This window comes from Leptonychotes weddellii, chromosome 10 (assembly GCF_054177405.1).
Source record: "Leptonychotes weddellii isolate Sample4059 chromosome 10, ASM5417740v2, whole genome shotgun sequence".
NCBI lineage: Eukaryota > Metazoa > Chordata > Mammalia > Carnivora > Phocidae > Leptonychotes > Leptonychotes weddellii.
In genome coordinates this window covers 87931321-87952039 of record NC_138378.1, presented here as the reverse complement: position 1 = coordinate 87952039, position 20719 = coordinate 87931321, and the positions used below count along the sequence as shown (strand labels likewise).

Sequence of the window (20719 nt, the reverse complement as noted above, 5' to 3'; positions counted from 1 at the left end):
TTGGTACAGTATGCAGCACAGAGTAGGTGCTAAATAAATGTTGAGTATGAATGAGTAATGGTCCGAATAAAGTCAAATATTCCTGAAGCCAAGTAGTCCTAAGATGAACAGTGTTTCAGAGGATACTCCAGGGAAACGTTATAGCTACTTAAGGGGCCTTACAGACTAAAGCTATTGCCCCCAGGCATCTCTGATGCATTGACGGAGACGTTTTAGTGGTGAAACTTGTTCTACCTTAAAGTGCCCACGTGAAGAGTAGATGGGGCCTGCTAAGGATGAAGAAGCTTTGTAATTTACTTAGAACCCTGTGACTGTGTTGTGATGGGAATCAAGAGGACATGGGATGTGTTGGAAAGAGATTCTTCTGTTGGATTGAGGTACTGCTAGAAAATTGTGCTGTCCTTACATAGGGATTTCGCTGATTGAGCCTTTGGATAGGGTAGTACAATCATGGCATCAGAATTCCTAAATCATACAACTAACTTATATCCTTAAACTAAGTCATGTCTCATGGTTGTGGGTTGCTATAAGAAAAAAAGAAAATGAGACAAGGAGATGGAGAAAAAGAAAAAGTTTCATTTACTTAGTTCATACAATGAACATTTACTGAGATATTTTAGTGTGTATTGGGTTGGACACCAGGTTTTCAAAAAATAAGACACTGGATGACAACATCAAAGAATACCAAGTTTACTGGGGGACTCTGGCACGTGAAAAAATACTCATATTAGAGTAAATAAGGGCAGTGATGTAAGTATATACAAGATCTGTGATGTCACAGTGGAAGGAGTGGTTAACTGTTCAGAGTGGCGAAGAAGACCTGATCAGGTAGGGTATCTAGATCTTATCACAAGGGGCATTAGTCAGATGGATGATGTGGTATAGGATTAGGAAAGAGGGGGCATCCCAAGCACAGTAAACTGTATGTGCAAGGTGTGGAAGTGTGGAGCATAGATTGGAGGGACCAGAAAAAACTCAAACATGGTTAGAGGATGAAATACTGTGAAATCTGAGTGGGATGCAGGCGGAAGTGATGGCAATATCAGATATAAAATTGCAGAGGTAGATAGAGGGTAGATTAGCAAAGCCCAGTGTGTCATGCCCGCTAAGGATGAGAGCATTCAGAATAGTGGTTTGGAGCAAGAATTGAAGGGAAGAGAATTAGGTATGGGAGCCAGTTCGTGGCCCAGGTGAGAGATGATGCTGGTCTTAATTGTGGAAATATGGGAATAGAGAGGATAGGATGAATTTTTGAAATATTTAGGAGATATAGTCGGAATTTGCTGATCTGGGTGTGGAATAAGAGTGTAAAGCTGATTCTTAGGGTTGACTGGAGGTGAGGTTAAACAGAAACCTATCATTCCCCTCAGTTTGGTACCATGAACTGAAAATGAGAGAATTCAGGACACTAGCAGGTTTGATGGGATACTGATGGTGGAGGGGAAGGAACCACAGAGTTCAGTTTTGGACAGAATTCAGGAGACCAAGGAAAACATTAGAGAAAAGGTTATCCTGGGAGAATATTTTTCTACTTTGTCCACTCAGCAAAATTGTAAGCTTCTTGAGAGCAAGGATAATGTTTTTCTTTATCATTCATTGAGTCAGCATAGTGTTGAACTCCCTTAGTAAGAATAAGGTGCCTATCAGATATTTGCTTGATGAACAAAAGTAGAGGTAGTGAGAGAACAGTTACATATTTGAAGTATAGCCTACTTGTCCCTCTTTTGTATATCCATCTGACTGTGATCATAATAGGCACATTTTGACCTTATTTCAGTTATTTGTTCCTTTTGCTGAATTACTAGTTTTATGTATGTTTTAAATCTTGAAGGATACACAAAATCCCAGTTTACAGAGATTGCCTTTAGGGAGAGATGCTAGGTAGCTGAGAGTCAAAAGTGGAAGGGGAACTTAGTTTTCACTATGTATATGCCTGTTGTAGTTTGCTCAGGCTGCTATAACAAAATACTATAGATTAGGTAGCTTACACCCAATAGAAATTTATTTCTCACAGTTCTGGAGATTCAGAAGTATAAGATCAAGGTACCTACAGATTGAGTGTCTGGTGAGGACGTGATTCCTAATTATAGATGGCTGGCTTTACACTGTGTCCTCACATGGTAGAAGGAGGAATCCAGTTTTCTGGGGTCTCTTTTGTAAGGTCACTAAACTCATTCATGAGGGCTCTGTAGTCATGCCCCAGTCACTTCCCTAACGCCCCACATCCAAATACTATACATTGGGGATTAGGTTTTAACATAGGAATTTTGGGGGGACATATACATTCTGTCTATAGCAGTGTGATTAGAATCTCCCAGCGTGGGACCTGGAATCAGCCATTTCTCTAAGGAGCACTGGTTTCTTTTAGTGGGATTGGTATTTAGAAACCAAAATTTAGGTGCTCATGGTGCTTATTGCTACTGGAGTGTTCTTCCTTCTAGGCCTTTTAATTGGACAGAACTAAGAAATCATTCTTTAAAAAAATCATGAGGTGATTAGAGACTAGGTTGCTTTGAACCAGCCCTTCTGCCAAAAATAACTAGAAGAGCTAGATAAAAAGCATAACTATATGTAATCACTTAAACTATCTAGGCAGTAAAGAATTGCAAAATCAAAATCCCAGAGAAAAGGGAAGTTCAGTTACATGAGCCCAGTCATTTGGGACCACTTTCCCACTAAAGAGATCCTCTAATTCCTAATGCAGTGGTTAAGAAACTGAGAATTTGAGTGGAGTTCTTCACAGACCCTATGGTTAGATAGTTCAGAGATTAGAGTTCAGGGCATACCAATGGTAAGGGATTCAGGTAAATTTCCAAGGCTCTTGGTTCAACTCTGAAAGGATACGCTTCAGCAGTGGCAGTGATCTGGGAGTAAACTGGCTTTCACAAATATTGAAGTCCAGTTTCAGATCCCTGATTGCATTTATTAAGCTTAATTAAAAACCAATCGACAGTGCCCTTAGGCTAGGTGTTTGCCAAAAGCAAATGTGAGTCTTCTCTGGAAGGAGATAACATTATCCAGAGACAAATTATCCTGTGGATTTTTCATATACAGTATTCAGAATTCAGGGAAAAAAAATTGACTCCTAGGAAATCTCTGTTCTGAATATGTCTTTATGTATTCTGGATACCAACTCTTTATAAGTGCTTTTTATTTGTTACCATTTATATCTTTAGATCTCAAGATCTCCAAATTTGTGGCCTTTCCCCTTTCTTTAAATGGTGTCTTACGATGAATAGAAATTCTTAATTTCAGTGTAGTTAAAAATATCAGTTTTTTCCTTTATGCTCTCGATTTTTGTCTTTTTTTTTTTTTAAAGATTTTTTTTTTTTTTTTATTCATTTGAGATACAGAGAGAGAGAGAGAGAGAGAGCATGAGCAGGGAGAGAGGCAGAGGGAGAGGGAGAAGCAGGCTCCCCGCTGAGCAGGAAGCCTGATGCGGGGCTCGATCCCAGGACGCTGGGATCATGACCTGAGCCGAAGGCAGACGCTTAACCATCTGAGCCACCCAGGCGCCCCTCGATTTTTGTCTTTTTAAAAGATTATTTGTCAGAGAGAGAGCATGCGTGAGAGAGCAAGCACAAGCAGGGGGAGACTTCTATGTACAGAGATGAATTCTATGTACAGTCAGGTTGAGAACCTGGGACATGGCTGGATAATTTTGGTTGTTCCCATTTCTCCTAGGTATGTTTTTCTTTTGCAAAATCTCTTTTGATTTTTGAAGTTAATTTTTTTTCTTTTTGACAACATTTTATGAAACTTTCTCTTTGACATTTAAAAACAAATATAGAAAGTTCTTTAGATTTTTCATTGTTACTAATGGCTCAAATTTTATGCCCCTTCACAACGCATATTCCATGCAGTTGAATTCAACATGTTATTGAGCATCTGCTTTGTGCCAGACATTGTGCAAAGGCTAAGTGAATAAGAAAAGATCTTTGACCTCTGGAGTGGACAGTCTATAAGTAATTTATAAGTATAATATGGTTTATAAAAGAGGGGAGGTAGAGCATTGTGTGTAATTATATTGCAAGGGGTTTAACCCATCCTAGAGATCAAGGAAGGCCTCCTCAAAGTATCATTTAAGCTGAGACTTGAAGAACACGTTCAGAAAACATGTTCTTTAACTATTTTTTCTGACTACTGCTGACATTTGGTGAAAGAAATATTTCCTGCTGGTCATATGAAATTGTTCTATCAGCTAGTTGCCACCTTCTTTTTTTTTTTTTTTTTTTAAGATGATCTTTGTCAGAGAGCACAAGCAGGGGAAGCAGCAGGCAGAGGGAGAAGCAGGCTCCCCGCTGAGCAAGGAGCCCAGTGTGGGACTGGATCCCAGGACCCTGGGATCATGACCTGAGCTGAAGGCATACACTTAACTGACTGCACCACCCAGGCGTCCGTAGTTGCCACCTTCAACATAGTTATTAAATTGCTCCAATTCATGCCTCAGTGCTTCTAGTCGTCGAAATACTTCAAGTATAAATAGAAGGTATAATTTATCATATTAAGATGTTAATAAAATGAAAATTGAGCTTAATCAACATTATCTGGAAGATTTGAATTTAGACCGCTTAAAAATGAGTTTGCTTCAGTTAATTATAAAAAAGTATTTACTTTCATGTATATAGTTGAGTATATTTGTGTGGGTCAAATTCTAGGCCTCTATTCTGTTCCATTGATCTATGTGTCTGTTTGTCTCTACATCCTTGCCAACAATGTTTTTTGTTTTTGTTTTTGGGTGGTTTTTTGGTTTTGGGTTTTTTTTTGATAGCCATCTGCTGGGGGTGAAGCGGTATCTCATGGTTTTGATTTGCATTTTTTTAGTGACCAATGAAGTAGAATACCTTTTCATGTGCTTGTTGGCCATTTGTATATCTTTTTTGGAGAAATGTCTATTTATGTCCTTTGTACAATTTTTAATTGGGCTGACTTTGTTGTTGAATTGTCGGACTTCATTACATACTTATAGTAAGCTTTTATCAGATACATGATTTGCAAATATTTTCTCCCATTTTATAGGTTATCTTTTTACTTTCTTGATAATATTCTTTACACAATTGTTTTTAATAGATTTATTTATTTGAGAGAAAGAGCATGAGCATGGGGAGGGGTAGAGGGAGAGAGAGAGGCAGAGAAGCAAACTTCCCACTGAGCACAGAGCCTATCACAGCTCAATCCCAGGACCCTGAGATCATGACCTGAGCCTAAACCAAGAGTGGAGGCTTAACCAACTGAGCCACCCAGGTGCCCCAGTTGTTTTTTCATTTTAATGAGGTTCAGTTTGTGTATTTTTTCTGTTCTTGTTCATGCTTTTGGGACATTTCTAATTATCCATTGCTAAATTTGATACTTTGAGAGTTTTATAGATTTAGCTTCCATAGCTAGGTCTTTGACTCATCTTAATTTTTATATATTGGAGGTAGGAGTACAGCTTGCTTTTTTTTTTTTTTTTTTAAGATTTTATTTGTTTGAGACAGAATGAGGGGGGAGGGGCAGAGGGAGAGGGAGAAGTAGACTCCCCGCTGAGCAGGGAGCCTGACATGGGGCTCAATCTCAGGACCCTGAGATTATGACCTGAGTCGAAGGCAGACAGTTAACCGACTGAGCCACCCAGGCACCCACAGCTTGCTTTTGTTTAGTGTTTGCATGGTATATTTCTGTATGCCTGAACCTTTAATCTTAGTCTTTATATTTAAGTGGGTTTTTGGTAGGCAACATATAGTTAGGTCTTGCTTTTTATTCCCCTCTCCCCCACTCTGACACACTTCTAGTTGGTTTATTTAGACCGTTCACATTTAAAACTACTATTGATACAGCTGCATCGTCATCTACAGTGTTGTAACTGGTGTCTATTATACTTCTTTGTTACTTTTTCCCATCTTAAAAAAATTTTTTTTTGCCTTATGTGGTTTTAATTGAGCATTTTATATAGTTCATTTTATCTCATATTTTTGCATATCAATTATACATCTTTAAGAAGATTTTAGTGATTATCCCAGATTTTGAAATACATGTTTGCAATTAACTAACTTAACTTCTAATAACATTATACTGTTTCATGTTTCACATGAAATGCAGGTACCTTCTAACATTGTACTCCCAATCCTCCCTCCTGTCCAGTATGACCTTGTTCTCATTCATTTCACTTACCTGTATGCTGTCTTCATCCAATACACGTTTATTGTTATTTAACAGTTATCTTTAAATCACTTAAGAATAAGAAAAGTAAAAATTTTGCCTTCATTTATTTTTCTGATACTCTTTCTTTATGTAGATGCAAGTTTCTAACTATATAATTTTTCTTCTCCCTGAAGAACTGTGTTTAAACATTTCTGGTAAACCAGATCTGCTTTGAGGAATTCCCTCAATTTTTATTTGTTTGAGAGTCTTTATTTCTCCTTCTCTTTTGAAAGGTCATTTTGTTGGACACAGAATTCTAGGTTGGTGATTTTTTTTCAACACTTTAAATATCGCCATCCTCTTTGTGCTTGCACAGTCTCTAACAAGAAGTCCTTTTTAATTCTTAACCTTGTTCTCCTATAGGTAAAGTGCTTTTTTGCTCTGTCTTCCTCCAGGATTATCTCTCTGCTTTGGTGTTCTACAGTTTAAATATGATATCACTAGTTGTCATTTTTTGCACTGTTATTCTAGTTTGTGTTCTCTCCGCTTCCTGGATCTTTGGTTTGGTGTCTGTCATTAATTTTGGATGGTTCTCAACCATCATTATTTCAAGTATTTTTTCTGTTCCGTTTCCTCTTTTATCTCATAACTTCAGGTATTCCAATTATATATTCTTAGACATTCTTTTCTTTTCGTTTTCATCTTTTTCTTTTTTAAATTTCAGTGGCTTTAAATTTATTGATTCATTTCTTGGCTATGTCCTGTCTACTAATGAACCTATCAAAGGTATTCTTCATTTCTGTTATGATGTTTTGTCTTAAATTTCTAGCATTTCCTTTTGATTCTTAGTGTTTCCATCCCTGTGCTTGCCTTCATTATCCATCTCTTCTTGGATAATACCTACTTTTTTTCACAAGAGCCACAAAATGTCAGACTTTATGTCACATCTAATCCTGGTTCTGATGCTTTCTTTGTCTCTTCAGACTGTGCTTTTTCTTGCCTTTTAGAATGCTTTGAAATTTTATGTTGAAGACCGAACATGATATATAGGTTAATAGGAACTGAGGTAAACTGGTCTTCAGTATGAGGTTTTATGTTAATCAGGCTAGGAGTTTGGCTTTGTTACTGTTTGCTGTAGCTATAGGTGCCATAGGCTTAAGGTTATTCTAGTGTCCTTGTTTTTATCTCCTTTGTTATCTTGGATACCCATAAAAACTCCTTTTTAGGTAGATAAAACCCACTTCGCATCTCTTTTAGCTCTAATTCATTGTTATACTGGAGCCCTATTGGTGTGGTGGGAAGGAAGATGTGGGGGACTGGAAGCATTCTACAGTCTTATTAAGTCTGTGTTTTAGTGGCGTGTGTCCCTGGACTGTGACATCCCCAAGTATTTCTTAATTTCTTGGCCACTTCTGGTGACGCAAGAAGACTAAAAAAGGAGCAGAGTCTGGTAAATGCCCTTTCCCAAAGTGGGACAAGGCTCTAGTAGGGTTTATTTCACTGAAGAATAGACCTTTGTTATGGAGACCAGTCGGTGCATATTTCAGAATGGTTACTTTCCCCCTCCTTCTATCAGAAACACAAGGGTGGGGGGATCTTTCTTTCCTTTTCAACATGAAAAACTTCTGGAATTCTTGGAGGTAAAACCCATGAAGTTGTGGTGTCCTCTAGGAGTTTCATTCTCATGGTGATCTATACTCCTCCTGTAGCAACTAGTCAAAATTACCACTTAAATATTCCTTCCAGTGTTCCAGGTAAGCATATCTCAACTGTGATTCTCTGTATTCACCTCTCCACATTTCAGGATAGTAGTTTGCCCTGTAACCTTGGTTTTCTGATGAGTCCAAGAAAATTGATGATTTTTTTTTTAATTTTTTTTTGGTCATAGGACAGGAATGATGGCTTCTGAGCTCTGTATATGTCAGAGCTGAATCTGAAATTTGTCTTCATTTTTGAATAATATTTTCACTGGTATAAAATTTGGGATTAAGAGAATTTTTTCTGCAGTATTTTAAAGACACTCAATTGTCTTATAATTTGCGTAGTTTCTTTTGAGAAGTCTGATGTAATTCTTATTTTTGTTCCTTTGTAATTAGTGTGTATTTTTTCTCTCTAGCTGGTTGAAAATTTTATGTCTGATTTTCAACATTTTATTTTTTAAAGGTTTTTTTTCTAAGATTTAATTTATTTATTTGACAGAGAGATAGAGAGAAAGCACAAGTAGACAGAGTGGCAGGCAGAGGGAGAGGGAGAAGAAGGCTCCCCGCTCAGCGGGGAGCCGGACATGGGACTTGATCCCAGGACCCTGGGATCATGACCTGAGCGAAGGCAGCCGCTTAACCGACTGAGCCACCCAGGCGCCCCAACATTTTATTTTTTAAAAGATTTATTTATTTTAGAGAGTGGGAGAGAGCATGTGTGAGCAGGGAAGGGAGGGGAGGAGGCAGAAGGAGAGAGAGAATCTCACGCAGACTGCCCACTGAGTGTGGAGCCTGACATGGGGCTCGATCTCACGACCTGACCTGAAACCAAGAACTGGAGGCTTAACCGACTGAGCCACTCAGGCACCCCTGATTTTCAGCATTTAAAATATAATGTGTTTAGGTGTGTGGTGTTGTGTTACATTCTGTTTGTTTTTTATATTTTCCTTGCTGTGGATTCTCTTAACCTTCTTGGATCTGTGGTTTGATATGTTTCATTATTTTTGGAAATTTTTCAGCCATTCTCTCCATAAGTACTTCTGTTTTCTCTCTCATCTCCTGCTGGAGTACCAATTACACATATGTTAGACCATTTGTTATCACTTATAGCTCTTGCATACATTGTTTTATTTTATTCTTTATTTTTTAGTTTGGGTAGCCTTTATTGACTTCAGGTTTGTTGATTCTTTCCTCAGCTGTGTTTGATATGCCAATGAAGACATTCTTTGTATGTGTTTAAAATTTTTTCTACCATTTTCAGTTAAGACTGAAAGTGGATGTGAACTCCCATTGTGCCCGTGGCTTCTGAGGTTCTGTGCTGTCCATACTCGGACTTCATCAATTTATTAAAAATTTTAACTGAATTTTCCTTAATTGCTTCCAAGGTGCCTGCCATCCCATGTAGGGCCACAGATAATTTACGTTCGTTGTTCCCTCTCTTCTTGGAAGTGAGTCTTTGTTTTTATTTCATTCTACTTTGTTGCTTTGTGACCGGTTTTTGACAGGTTTAGGAGAAGTTATTTTTTAGTTCTTCCAGCTTGTCTTATTGAGTCTTCCCAGCTTTCTATATCTAGGCAGAGATGGAATTCTCAAATTCTTTTTGAAAATTTCCCTCATTAAATTAGACCTATTTATTTTCTAAAAATTTTATTTATTTATTTATTTATTTATTTATTTATTTATAGAGAGCATGCACTAGCAAGGGGAGAGGGCAGAGAGAGAGGGAAAGAGAATCTTAAGCAGGCTCCATGCTCAGTGTAGAGCCTGATGTGGGGCTCAATCTCATGACCCTGAGATCATGAGCTTATCCAAAATCAAGAGTTGGACACTTAACTGACTGAGTCACCCAAAAGCACCCTAGACCTGTTTCTTAAGTGTCTTTAAGTTTTTTATTTTTTCAACAAGTGTATATTATATCTTTCTCCATTTTGCAGTCATTTGCGCAATTTTCTTTCTTGGTATTGTTTTCCTATTGCTACCCTATATATTGGTCCTTATGACATTGAGGTCTTTTCTTTTTTTGTTATATATATTTTATTTATTTATTTGACACAGAGAGAGACAGCGAGAGAGGGAACACAAGCAGAGACAGAGGGAGAGGGAGAGAAGCAGGCTTCCAGCTGAGCAGGGAGCCTGATGTGGGGCTCGATCCCAGCACCCTGGGATCATGACCTGAGCCGAAGGCAGACGCTTAACGACTGAGACACCCAGGTGCCCCAACACTGAGGTCTTTTTTAGAGATGAAAATCTGTTTTTCACTAAGTCAAAAAACTTGTGACTTTATTTTGCTCTGGTTTGGAAATAAGTGTAGGTAATCCATCAACTGTTATTTTTCCCTGTAATGAAGACAGATTGACTTTAATCTTCAGTTATCATTTGTCATGCATTTTACTTTTTTCAACTTTTTATTTTAGAAGAAGCTGATTAAATGTCAGTTATGAAACTGAAAATTTGGGTTTAACTATTTTGAAGTTTTGGGTGATTGTATAACAGAAGGGAGTGTGGTATCTAAAACAATTTTTTTTAAAGATTTTATTTATTTATTTGAGAGAGAGAATGAGATAGAACATGAGAGGGAGGAGGGTCAGAGGGAGAAGCAGACTCCCTGCTGAGCAGGGAGCCTGATGCGGGGCTCGATCCCGGGACTCCAGGATCATGACCCGAGCCGAAGGCAGTCACTTAACCAGCTGAGCCACCCAGACGCCCCTAAAACAATTTTTTAAAAAAGAGATTCAGTGAGTCTTCCTAATATTATGAGATAGAATTTTAAAGTATTTCTTCCAAACAAAAATGATTTAAAGCATTTATAAACTGGGTTTTTAAAAAAATCCGTAAGTCTTACATTTTAAAATTTTAACTGAAATATAGTTGATATACAATATTAAATTAGTTTTAGGTATACAACATAGAGATCCAGTGATCATATACAACATTATGAATATCCATGATAAATGTTTTACAATATTATTGACTGAATTCTCTGTTGAACTTTTCATTCCCATGACTTATTTATTTTATAATTGGAAGTTTGTACCTCTTAATCCCCTTCACCCATTTTGCCCATCCACCCACTCCTCTTCCCTTTGGCAACTACCAGTACTCTATATTTATGAGTCTGTTTCTCTCTCTTTTGTTATTTGTTCTGTTTTTTTGATCCCATATATAAGTGAAATCATGTGATACTTGTTTTTCTTCAGCTTATTTCATTTAGCAGAATACTCTCTAGGTCTATCCATGTTGTCACGAATGACAAGATTTCATTCCTCTTTACAGCTGAGTAATATTCTGTGTGTGTTTGTGTGTGTGTGTGTGTGTGTAATCTTTATTCATTTATTTATAGATGGACACTTAGGTTGCTTCTGTATCTTCACTATTGTAAAGAATGCTGCAATAAACATGGGGTGTATATATCTTTCTGAATTAGGGTTTTCATTTCCTTTGTGTAAATACCCAGAAGTAGAATTACTGGGTTGTATGGTAGATCTATTTTTAATTTTTTGAGGAACCTCCACACTGTTTTCCATAGCAGTTGCACCAGTTTACATTCCCACCAGAATGCTTGAGGACTTCCTTTTCTCCACATCCTCTCCAATACTTGTTTCTTGTCTTTTTGATGTAATCCATTCTGACTAGTGTGAGATAATATCTCATCGTGGTTTCGATTTGCGTTTCCCTAATGATTAGTCATATTGAGCATCTTTTCATGGGTTTTTTGGCCATCTGTATGTCTTCTTTGGAAAAATTCTATTTAAATCTCCTGCCCATTTGTTAATCAGATTATTTGTGTATCTGGTGTTGAGTTATAGGAGTTCCTTATATATTTTGAATATTAACCCTTATTGGATATATCATTTGCAAATATTTTCTCCCACTCAGTTGGTTGCCTTTCCAACTTACTGATGGTTTTCTTCATTGTGCAAAAGGTTTCTAGTTCAATATCATCCTAATTATTTATTTTTGCTTTTGTTTCCCTTGCCTGAGAAAAATGTTGCTGTAGTTGGTGTCCAAGAGACTACTGCCTAAAATTTTCTTTTAGGAGTTCCATGGTTTCAGGTCTCACATTTAGGTCTTTAATCCATTTTGGGTTTATTTTTGTGTATGGTGTAAAGAAGTAGTCCAGTTTCATTCTTTGGCATGTAACTGTCCAGTTTTCCCAGCAACATTTATTGAAGAGATTGTCTTTTCTGCATTGTATATTCTTACCTCCTTTGTCAAGATTAACTGACCATATATGCTTGGGTTTATTTTTGACCTCTCACTTCTGTTCCACTGATCTATGTGTCTATTTTTCTACCAGTGCCATATTGTTTTGTTACTATAGCTTTGTGGTATATTTTTAAATATGGGATTATGATACCTTGAGCTTTCTTCTTTCTTGAGTTTGCTTTGGCTATTCAGGGTCTTTTGTGGTTGCATACAAATTTTAGTATTAGTTCTTGTTCTGTGAAAAATGGATGTTGGTATTTTGATAGGGATTGCATTGAATTTGTAGATTACTTTGGGTAGTATGGTCATTTTAACAGTATTCTTCCAATCCAGAACCCGATATTTTTCCTTATTCTTTTTTATCTTATGTCTTTTTAAAAAATATTTCTTGAAATAGATTATATTTTCGTATATTATAAAATTCAAAAGGCAGCAAAGTGTATCTTTATGTATACTAAAAACTAAATCTTTCACTCTTGTTCACGAATTATTCAATTTCCATCCTTGAAAGCAGCCTAATTTCTTATGGGTTCTCCCATTGATATTCTAGAACATATGAACATATAAATATCTCTGTCTTTCCCTTTTTCCACCTTTCTTTTCCTTTCCTCTCTGTTCCTTCCTTCTCTTTCTCCTCTCTATCCTTCTTTCTCTAACATATATGTCATACTGTAAATGTCCTTTACATTGCCATTTTCATTTATATTTTGGGAATTAATTCCATGGGTAGTCCTCACTGCATTGCTTTTTTCTTTTTAGTTAGAGTATAATGTCAGTTTTATGGAAATTCTCTTATTTGTTTAGTGTTCTATTGATATATGCCAGGTTATTTTGTAGTCTTTTGCTACTACAAACAGTGCAACAATGCATTTTTACAAAAATCATTTCACCATTGCCATCTAAGGTATTAGATTGCGTACTCATCTCTTAAGAAATATGAGCAGTTGGGGCGCCTGGGCGGCTCAGTTGGTTAAGTGTCTGCTTTCGGCTCGGGTCATGATCCCAGGGTCCTGGGATTGAGCCTCATGTTGTCGGACTCTCTGCTCAGTGGGGAGCCACCTGCTTCTCCCTCTCCCTCTGCCTGCTGCTCCCCCTGCTGTGCTCTCTCTGTGTCAAATAAATAAATAAAATCTTTTAAAAATTAAAAAAAAAAGGGAATATGAGCAGTTAAGCACTGTGATGAGAAACTCTGAAACAACCAGGTTTTTTAAAAAAAGATTTATTTATTTTAGAGAGAAAGAGTGTGCACACATGTTGGGGGGAAGGGCAGAGGGAAAAGGAGAGAGAAACGCAGGCGGACTTTGCGCTGAGCTTAGAATCCATCGTGGGGCTTGATCTCATGACCCTAAGATCACGACCTGAGCAGAAACCAAGAGTCAGATGTTTAACCAACTATGCCACGTAGGTGCCCTGAAACAACCAGTTTTTAATGACTTTTATTTCGAGCTTCTGGATTTATTTAAACAATGGATAACCTTAAGTTGAAAGACAAACTGTTAAATAGCTGTAATAATAAATAGATAGCTTTTTATCTTTTTGAACTACAATTTTCTCAATACTGGACATGTAAACAAAATATGGAAATAAATTGGATGCTAAGGTGGGTATAACACTGTAACAACTCATTTAAAATTTTACCTTTCATCAAGACAGATTAGCTATTATCATTTATTTACTTTATAATAGTAAAAATTTTCAATCTGATTCTACGTGTGTGTTGGCATAATACTCCTTGTATTTGTGGAGTTCCATGTTAGATTTATTTGAAAGATTCTGTCACTAAAAACAAGTTTAAAAATCACTGCACTGTTTCATTCTGCCTCGCTTTAAGGTTTGAATTTGAATTGTGAAACTTATCTTACATGTGGTTCCTGGAATTCTAGTGACTGCTACAGGTTTGTACTCCTCATGGGTGCATTGCTTCCAGCTGATTGGCTATCCTCAGGGATTAGCAGTTGAAAGCATTAAAAATAATAGGAGCTAATCAGTATTTTGACCCATGAGAATAAAAATCTAAAATTTATTTTTAGCTTTATTATAAACAGGATTAGGAGTAACTTGTTGCCTTATAAGACTCATTGGTATGATATAAAAGATGATAAATATTTTTTCTTTTTTTGCTTTCTTTTAGAGAGAGTGCACGTTGGGGGAGGGGGAGCGGGAGAGGGAGAGAGAGAATATTAAACAGGTTCCATGCTCAGTGTGGAGCTGGACACAGGGCTCAGTCTCAGTCAATTGGTATTGACAATACCAATTACTGGTGATGTGGAGCACAAGAGCTCTCATTCATTGTTGGTATAAACACAGAACAGTACTGCCACTTTGGATGACAGTTTGGCACAAAGTGAGTGTAAGAAACATCTCGCTTCTCAATGAGGCTCACCTTTAGCAATTTTTCTCTCATCGTGTGGCTCAAGCAGATACAGCCCATCACTATAAGCATTACATAAAAGGATAATTCCTTGTGGACAGACTGGGATGATCCCCACAATCTCTGTCTTGGAATTCATGCCATTACTTGAGTGTGAGCAAGACCTGTGACCCATTTTTAACCAATGGATTATGGCAAGTGATAGGATGTCACTCACACGATTACATTACATAGGTGTGTTACATCTGTCCTTTAAGAAGATTATGTCCCTTGATGTCTTTGAAGAAGCAAGTGACCATGTCAGGAGGCCCATACAAGCAAAACACTGCGTACCTGAAGCAGATGCTACTGGAGCTCTAAACTGGAAGCAACACTTGTATTGACAATTGGGCTGAGTCTTACAACCCTGAGATCATGACCTGAGCTGAAATCAAGAGTCAGATGCTTAACTGACTGAGTCATCCAGTATTTTTTCTATAAACCTGAATCAAATAGCTTTACCCATCAATGTTGCTAGTTCAAACAGAAATTATTTAACCAAATTCGTTTTTGTACCCCATTTGTGCACCCCTTTGGTCTGTATATAGGGAAGGACACTCTTTGTTTAGGTCCCTTAGTGGTGTTTGTTTTCACTCTGATTAAAATGTTACAGTCCCCTCTTCCCTGCCACCACCCACCGTAGTGGATAGTCACATGGTTCCCTTGCAGACTTTTTGTCTATTTTGTTTTTTGAAGATTTTATTTATTTATTTGACAGAGACACAACGAGAGAGGGAACACAAGCAGGGGGAGTGGGAGAGGGAGAAGCAGGCTTCCCGCCAAGCAGGGAGCCCGATGTGGGGCTTGATCCCAGGACCCTGGGATCATGACCTGAGCCGAAAGCAGACGCTTAACGACTGAGCCACCCAGGTGCCCCACCTTGCAGACTTTTTGAAGTCTGCTCAAAAGTCACCTTAGCAGTTAAGCTTTCTTCCACAACCCTGTATGAAATAGCAAACCTCCCCCCCCCACCGCCTGCCCTCATCCTATTTTCCTTGCTTCATTTTCTCCCTAGCACTCATTTTGTGACAGAGTATTTACTTGTTTATTTACTTACTTTGTTTCATTAGAATGTAAGTTCATAAGGTGGAGTCTTTGTTTCCTGCTGCATCACTAGCACATTGAGCAGATGCTCAGTAAATATTTGAATTGTATGAGTCTTGAATTTCCTTTCCTGCTGGTTCTGAAAGTTCTGGTTAGATTATAACAGTGTCTTCAAATTTTTTCATATATCTCCTGAAATAATTTTGACTACTCGTGTACCCTTTTGAACAGTTATAAATCAACATTTAATATTTTTTATCATAATTTTAAGTACAATTGCACAGGATGTAATTTTTGACATAATGTAAATATTGTAAAATGGTTACATCACTCTTTTAAAAGTATCACAGCAATTTGATCCCCATCAGTATTCATTTAAAACATACATGCACACATTCTTATTTATAGTCAGACATTTTTAATTATTCTCTTTCTTCTTGAAAGGAGAAATGCCATTTACTTCCATTCTATTTTCACCATATGGCTTTCTCCTAATGTAGCACTTTTATGCTTTAAATAATTTAATAATCATCCTATTATACTTGGAACAAAATATGTACATACCTTTTGTGATTAGAACACTCAGCAAACTAGGGATAGAAGGGAACTTTCTTAACATGATAAAGGGCATTTAATGAAAAACTACAGCTAGTTTTATAATAAATTGTGAAAGACTAAGGCTTTTTTTCTAAGATCAGGAACAAGACAAAGATACCTGCTTTTGCCACTGCTATTCAACATTGTGCTAGAAGTTCTAGCCAGAGCACTTGGGCAAGAAAAAGAAATAAAAGATACCCACATTGAAAAGGAAAAAGTAAAACTGTCTCTTTGCAGATGGCATGATTCCATATATAGAAAACTCCACAAAGAATCCTCATGTGCAAAATACTTCTAAATGAATTCAGCAAATTGACAGGTTTTAAGACAAGCATAAAATAATTAGTTGTGTTTTTTATACCTGCAATGAAAAATCTAAAAGGGAAATTAAGAAAATCATTTACAAAGGTATCTAAAAGAACAAAATACTGAGGAAAGAATTTAACCAAGGAAGCAAATCACTTGTACACTGAAAATTACAAAATATTGCTGGAAGAAATTTCAAATTCATGGATTGTGAAACTTAATGCTGTTATGATGGCAGTACCACCCAAAGCAGTCTGCAGATTCGGTACAATGCCTATCAAAATTCCAAAAGAAGTAGTTGACCTTCAAATTCATATGGAATACAACTGGCCCTGAATAGCCAAAACAATCCTGAAAAAGAAAAACAAATTTGGAGGACTCACAGTTCCTGATTTCAAAAGTTACTGTGAAGCTATGGTAATGTTAACAGTGTGGTATTGGCGTAAGGATATATAGACCAGTGGAATAGAATTGTGTTCAGAAGTAAACCCATATATGTATGGCCAGTTGATTTTCTGCAAGGGTGCTAAGATCATTTAATAGTGGAAGGATAGTCTTTTCAACAAATAGTGCTGGGACAAGTGGGTATTCACATGTAGAGGAGTGAAGCTGGACCCCTACATCATTCCATGTACAGAAATTAAAACTCTTATTAAACCATAAAACTCTCGGATAAAAACATAGGGGTAAATCTTCATGACCTCCTATCTGGCAATGGATTCTTAACTATGACACCAGAAGCACAAGCACCAAAAGAAAAAATAGGCAAATGGAAAATTATCAAAATTAAAGCTTTTGTGCATCAAGAACGTGATCAAGAAAGTGAAAAGATAACATAGAATCAGAGGATTTATTTGTAAATGATGTATCTAATAAGGTTCTACTATCAGAATGTATAAAGAACTCATACAGCCAGCAACAAAAAGACAATTAAAAATAGACATGAATAGACATTTCTCCAAAAATTATTTTCCAGTGGCCAACAAGCACATGAAAAGATATTTAACTTTATTGGTCTTTAAGGAAATGCAAATCAAAACCATAATGAAATACTGCTTCAGTTGGTCCAACAGATTAACAATTATTAAAAAATTGGAGGATAACAAGTATTGGCAAAGATGTGGAGAAATAAGAACCCTTGAACATTCCTGGAGGGAATGTAAAATGGTGAGACTTCTTTGTAAAATAGTTCTGGAGTTCCTTGAAAAGATAAACAGAATTGTCATATGACCCAGCAGTTCTACTCCTACTAGATACATATTCCAAAGAATTAAAAATAGGAATTCAAATAAATTCTTGTATACAAATGTTTATAGCAGCACTATTCACAGTAATTGAAAGATGGAAACAACCCAGAAGTCCATCAAAGGATGTATGAATGAACAAGTTGTGTTGTATGCATACAACAAATATTATTCAGCCACGAAAAGGACTGACGTATTGATATATGCTACAACATGGATGAACCCCCAAAACACTATACTAAATAAACACAAAAGACCACATATTGTATGATCCCTTTTATATGAAATAGTAAAAATAAGCAGATCAAAAGAGATAAATTAGTGGTTGCCAGGGAATGGGGAGGGGAAATCAGGAGAGATTATTTAAAGAGTATAGTGTGTTCTTCTGACATGTTAGTAAGATTTTGAGACTAAAGAGAGTTGACGATTGCACAACATTGTGAAGGCATTAAATGCCATTGAATTGTATATTTCAAAATGGCTATTTTTATGTTATGTGAATTTTACATTAAAATATATAAATCTAATGTTAAAATTTTTAAAATTGTATATCCATATGATTTTAAGTACCTTAATATTTCTTCTGGTTGGAGTTATTACAGCTGTTGCAAAATAAGTTTTTTATAGGTTTTGTTAAATAAGGATTTTAATGAAATCATTAAGAAGTGAAATTTATTGGAAGTATACTTTCTCTTAATTATATAGTTTTTTTTTAAGATTTTATTTATCTGTCAGAGAGAGAGAGTGCGTGCACATGCACAAGCGGGGTGAGTGTCAAGCAGAGGAAGAAGCAGACTCCTCACTGAGCATGGAGCCCGATGTGGGACTTGATCCTAGGACCCTGGGATCGTGACCTGAGCCAAAGGCAGATGCTTAACCTACTGAGCTACCCAGGTGTCCCAGTTGTATAGATTTTTTAATGCTATTTAGTTCATGTGCCCATGGATGAATTCTACAAGGTTCAGCATCAATTCTATTCCTGTTTTATTATTTTTAATTTTAAATCCCGCAATCATTGTTTCTTATAAAGGTGAATCCTGATCCTCAGGATGGGCTTATTGGTTGGATTTCTGGTAGTGATCACAGGCAAACTTTTGGGATTTGCAGTGATGGGAGTCAGCTACCAGCATCGTCTAGTCATACCAGATGAAGATGTCTTTAATCTTCTTGGAAGCCTAACCACCTATTTCTGGTAACAGGCCACCATGGCTTGGAGGTAGACTGAATGTGTGAATCTGTGCCTTATGATCACCACCCTTCATACAGACTGAGGGTTCCGTGCCAGCTAATCACTCCTTGCCCAGAAGCAGAACAGGTTTCAGTAGCTTGTATTGCAGCATGCATAGTTGGATCATCTCCAGGGATCACCCATTCACCTCATGAGGCTGTTGCCCCATTTGCAGTGTGCCACAGCTGTGACCATCTTCCTGCCTCCAAAGACCTGCACCAACTGCAGAGTCTGTGGACTGCATGGCTGTGGGCACACACAAGAGACCCTCATCACAAGGTGCTACAACTGGAAGAAAGCCCTGTTTTATGTTTTATTAGACTCCAGTGCTGAGAAACATTAATATAAATAAATAGAAGGTAATGGAAGTTTTATTATGTCATTGTCACTCAGTTCTTTGTAATTCTGTGTCATATGGCAAAGAGCATATAGTTATTTAATGTAAATTTAGTTTTAATGATTATCAGCTGACAACTCAGATTTTCCTTCAATTTCTTTTGAAACTGAAGAATTAGAAAACACTTTAGTTGCATACGAATTTGATAGTCATTAGAGTAGTTCAGTGCTTTCTCAACACCTACACTGGTATTTCCATTTGGCCCTATGTTTAGTGCTTTAGGGGTTTTTGCCTCTGAGGGAAATATATCATGGTAATAGACATAGGTCAGAAGAATTTCAGTCCCTTGTAAAATGAAAAAGCATTATTGTGTAAAAAGGGGAAGGAAAAGGTGAACTCTTGACACAGGCAGAATAGGTTTTGAAATAGGTTTCAAAAGATTTTCAACTTTTTTTTTTTTTTTAAAGATTTTATTTATTCGACAGAGAGAGTGAGAGAGTACAAGCAGGGGGAGCAGTAGAGGGAGAAGGAGAAGCAGGCTTTCCGCTGAGCAGGGAGCCTGACGCAGGGCTTCATTCCAGAACCCTGAGATCATGACCAAGCCGAAGGCAGACGCTTAACCATCTGAGCCACCCAGGCGCCCCAAGATTTTCAACTTTTATTTATTTACTTTTTTAAAGATTTTATTTGTTTATTTGACAGAGACACAGGGAGAGAGGGAACACAAGCAGAGGGAGTGGGAGAGGGAGAAGCAGGCTTCCCACAGAACAGGGAGCCCGATGCAGGGCTCGATCTCAGGACCCTGGGATCATGACCTGAGCCGGAGGCAGACACTTAACGACTGAGCCACCCAAGAGCCCTGATTTTTGGCTTTTAAACATAATTTTCTACTATGCCCGTGCACCTCTGGAAAAATGTTTACGTACCTGCAGGGTCCTGAACTCTCTCTGAGGTCTTGTATAAAGTACTTCTTATGGCCTGCCTTCAGATAAGAATTTTAAAATAGATTGGGACTGGGTGCCTGGGTGGCTCAGTTGGTTAAGCGACTGCCTTCGGCTCAGGTCATGATCCTGGAGTCCCTGGATCGAGTCCCGCATTGGGCTCCCTGCTCGGCAGGGAGTCTGCTTCTCCCTCTGGCCCTCCCCTCTCATGTGCTCTCTCTCATTCTCTCTCTCTCAAATAAATAAATAAAATCTTTAAAAAAAAAAAAAAGTTAAAATAGATTGGGACTGCTGTACTGTGAATAAAAAGATGAAAAGAAAAAAAAAAGAATTTGGCCTTAAAGCTTTTGTTTGAAAATGGATTTATTTATTTTTTATCTGGAATAAATGTAGAATTAATACAAAATACTTTAACATTTGGTGCATTAGGAGTGTTGGCTTTTCTTATAATTATTTTCTAAAATTTTTCCCAGGTCAATGAATGGTCATTGAAGATAAGAAAGGAAATGAGAGTTGTTGACAGGCAAATAAGAGGTAAATTATAATTTTATGTCTCCTATTCCTTACCCTCTTGATAATTTTATAT

At 37.2% G+C, this 20719-nt stretch overlaps 2 protein-coding genes and 1 pseudogene across 4 annotated transcripts in view; 1 reads left to right on the top strand and 2 right to left on the bottom strand.

Annotated features, from left to right (window-relative positions):
* MRPL35 (mitochondrial ribosomal protein L35) overlaps positions 1–20719 on the bottom strand; it is a 471157-nt gene that overhangs the window by 153042 nt on the left and 297396 nt on the right. The window lies entirely within an intron of this gene.
* The window catches only part of CHMP3 (charged multivesicular body protein 3), a 62441-nt gene that overhangs the window by 3426 nt on the left and 38296 nt on the right, over positions 1–20719 (top strand). For 2 of the 3 annotated variants that reach the window (XM_081796729.1, XM_081796728.1), the window contains exon 2: positions 20607–20667. The exons of the other annotated variant lie outside the window; for it this stretch is intronic. In XM_081796729.1, the coding sequence (XP_081652855.1) occupies positions 20607–20667 (61 nt within the window). The remainder of the gene's footprint in view (positions 1–20606; positions 20668–20719) is intronic. 3 annotated transcript variants of the gene reach the window in all.
* LOC115937464 (small ribosomal subunit protein uS9 pseudogene) lies at positions 18748–19151 on the bottom strand (annotated as a pseudogene).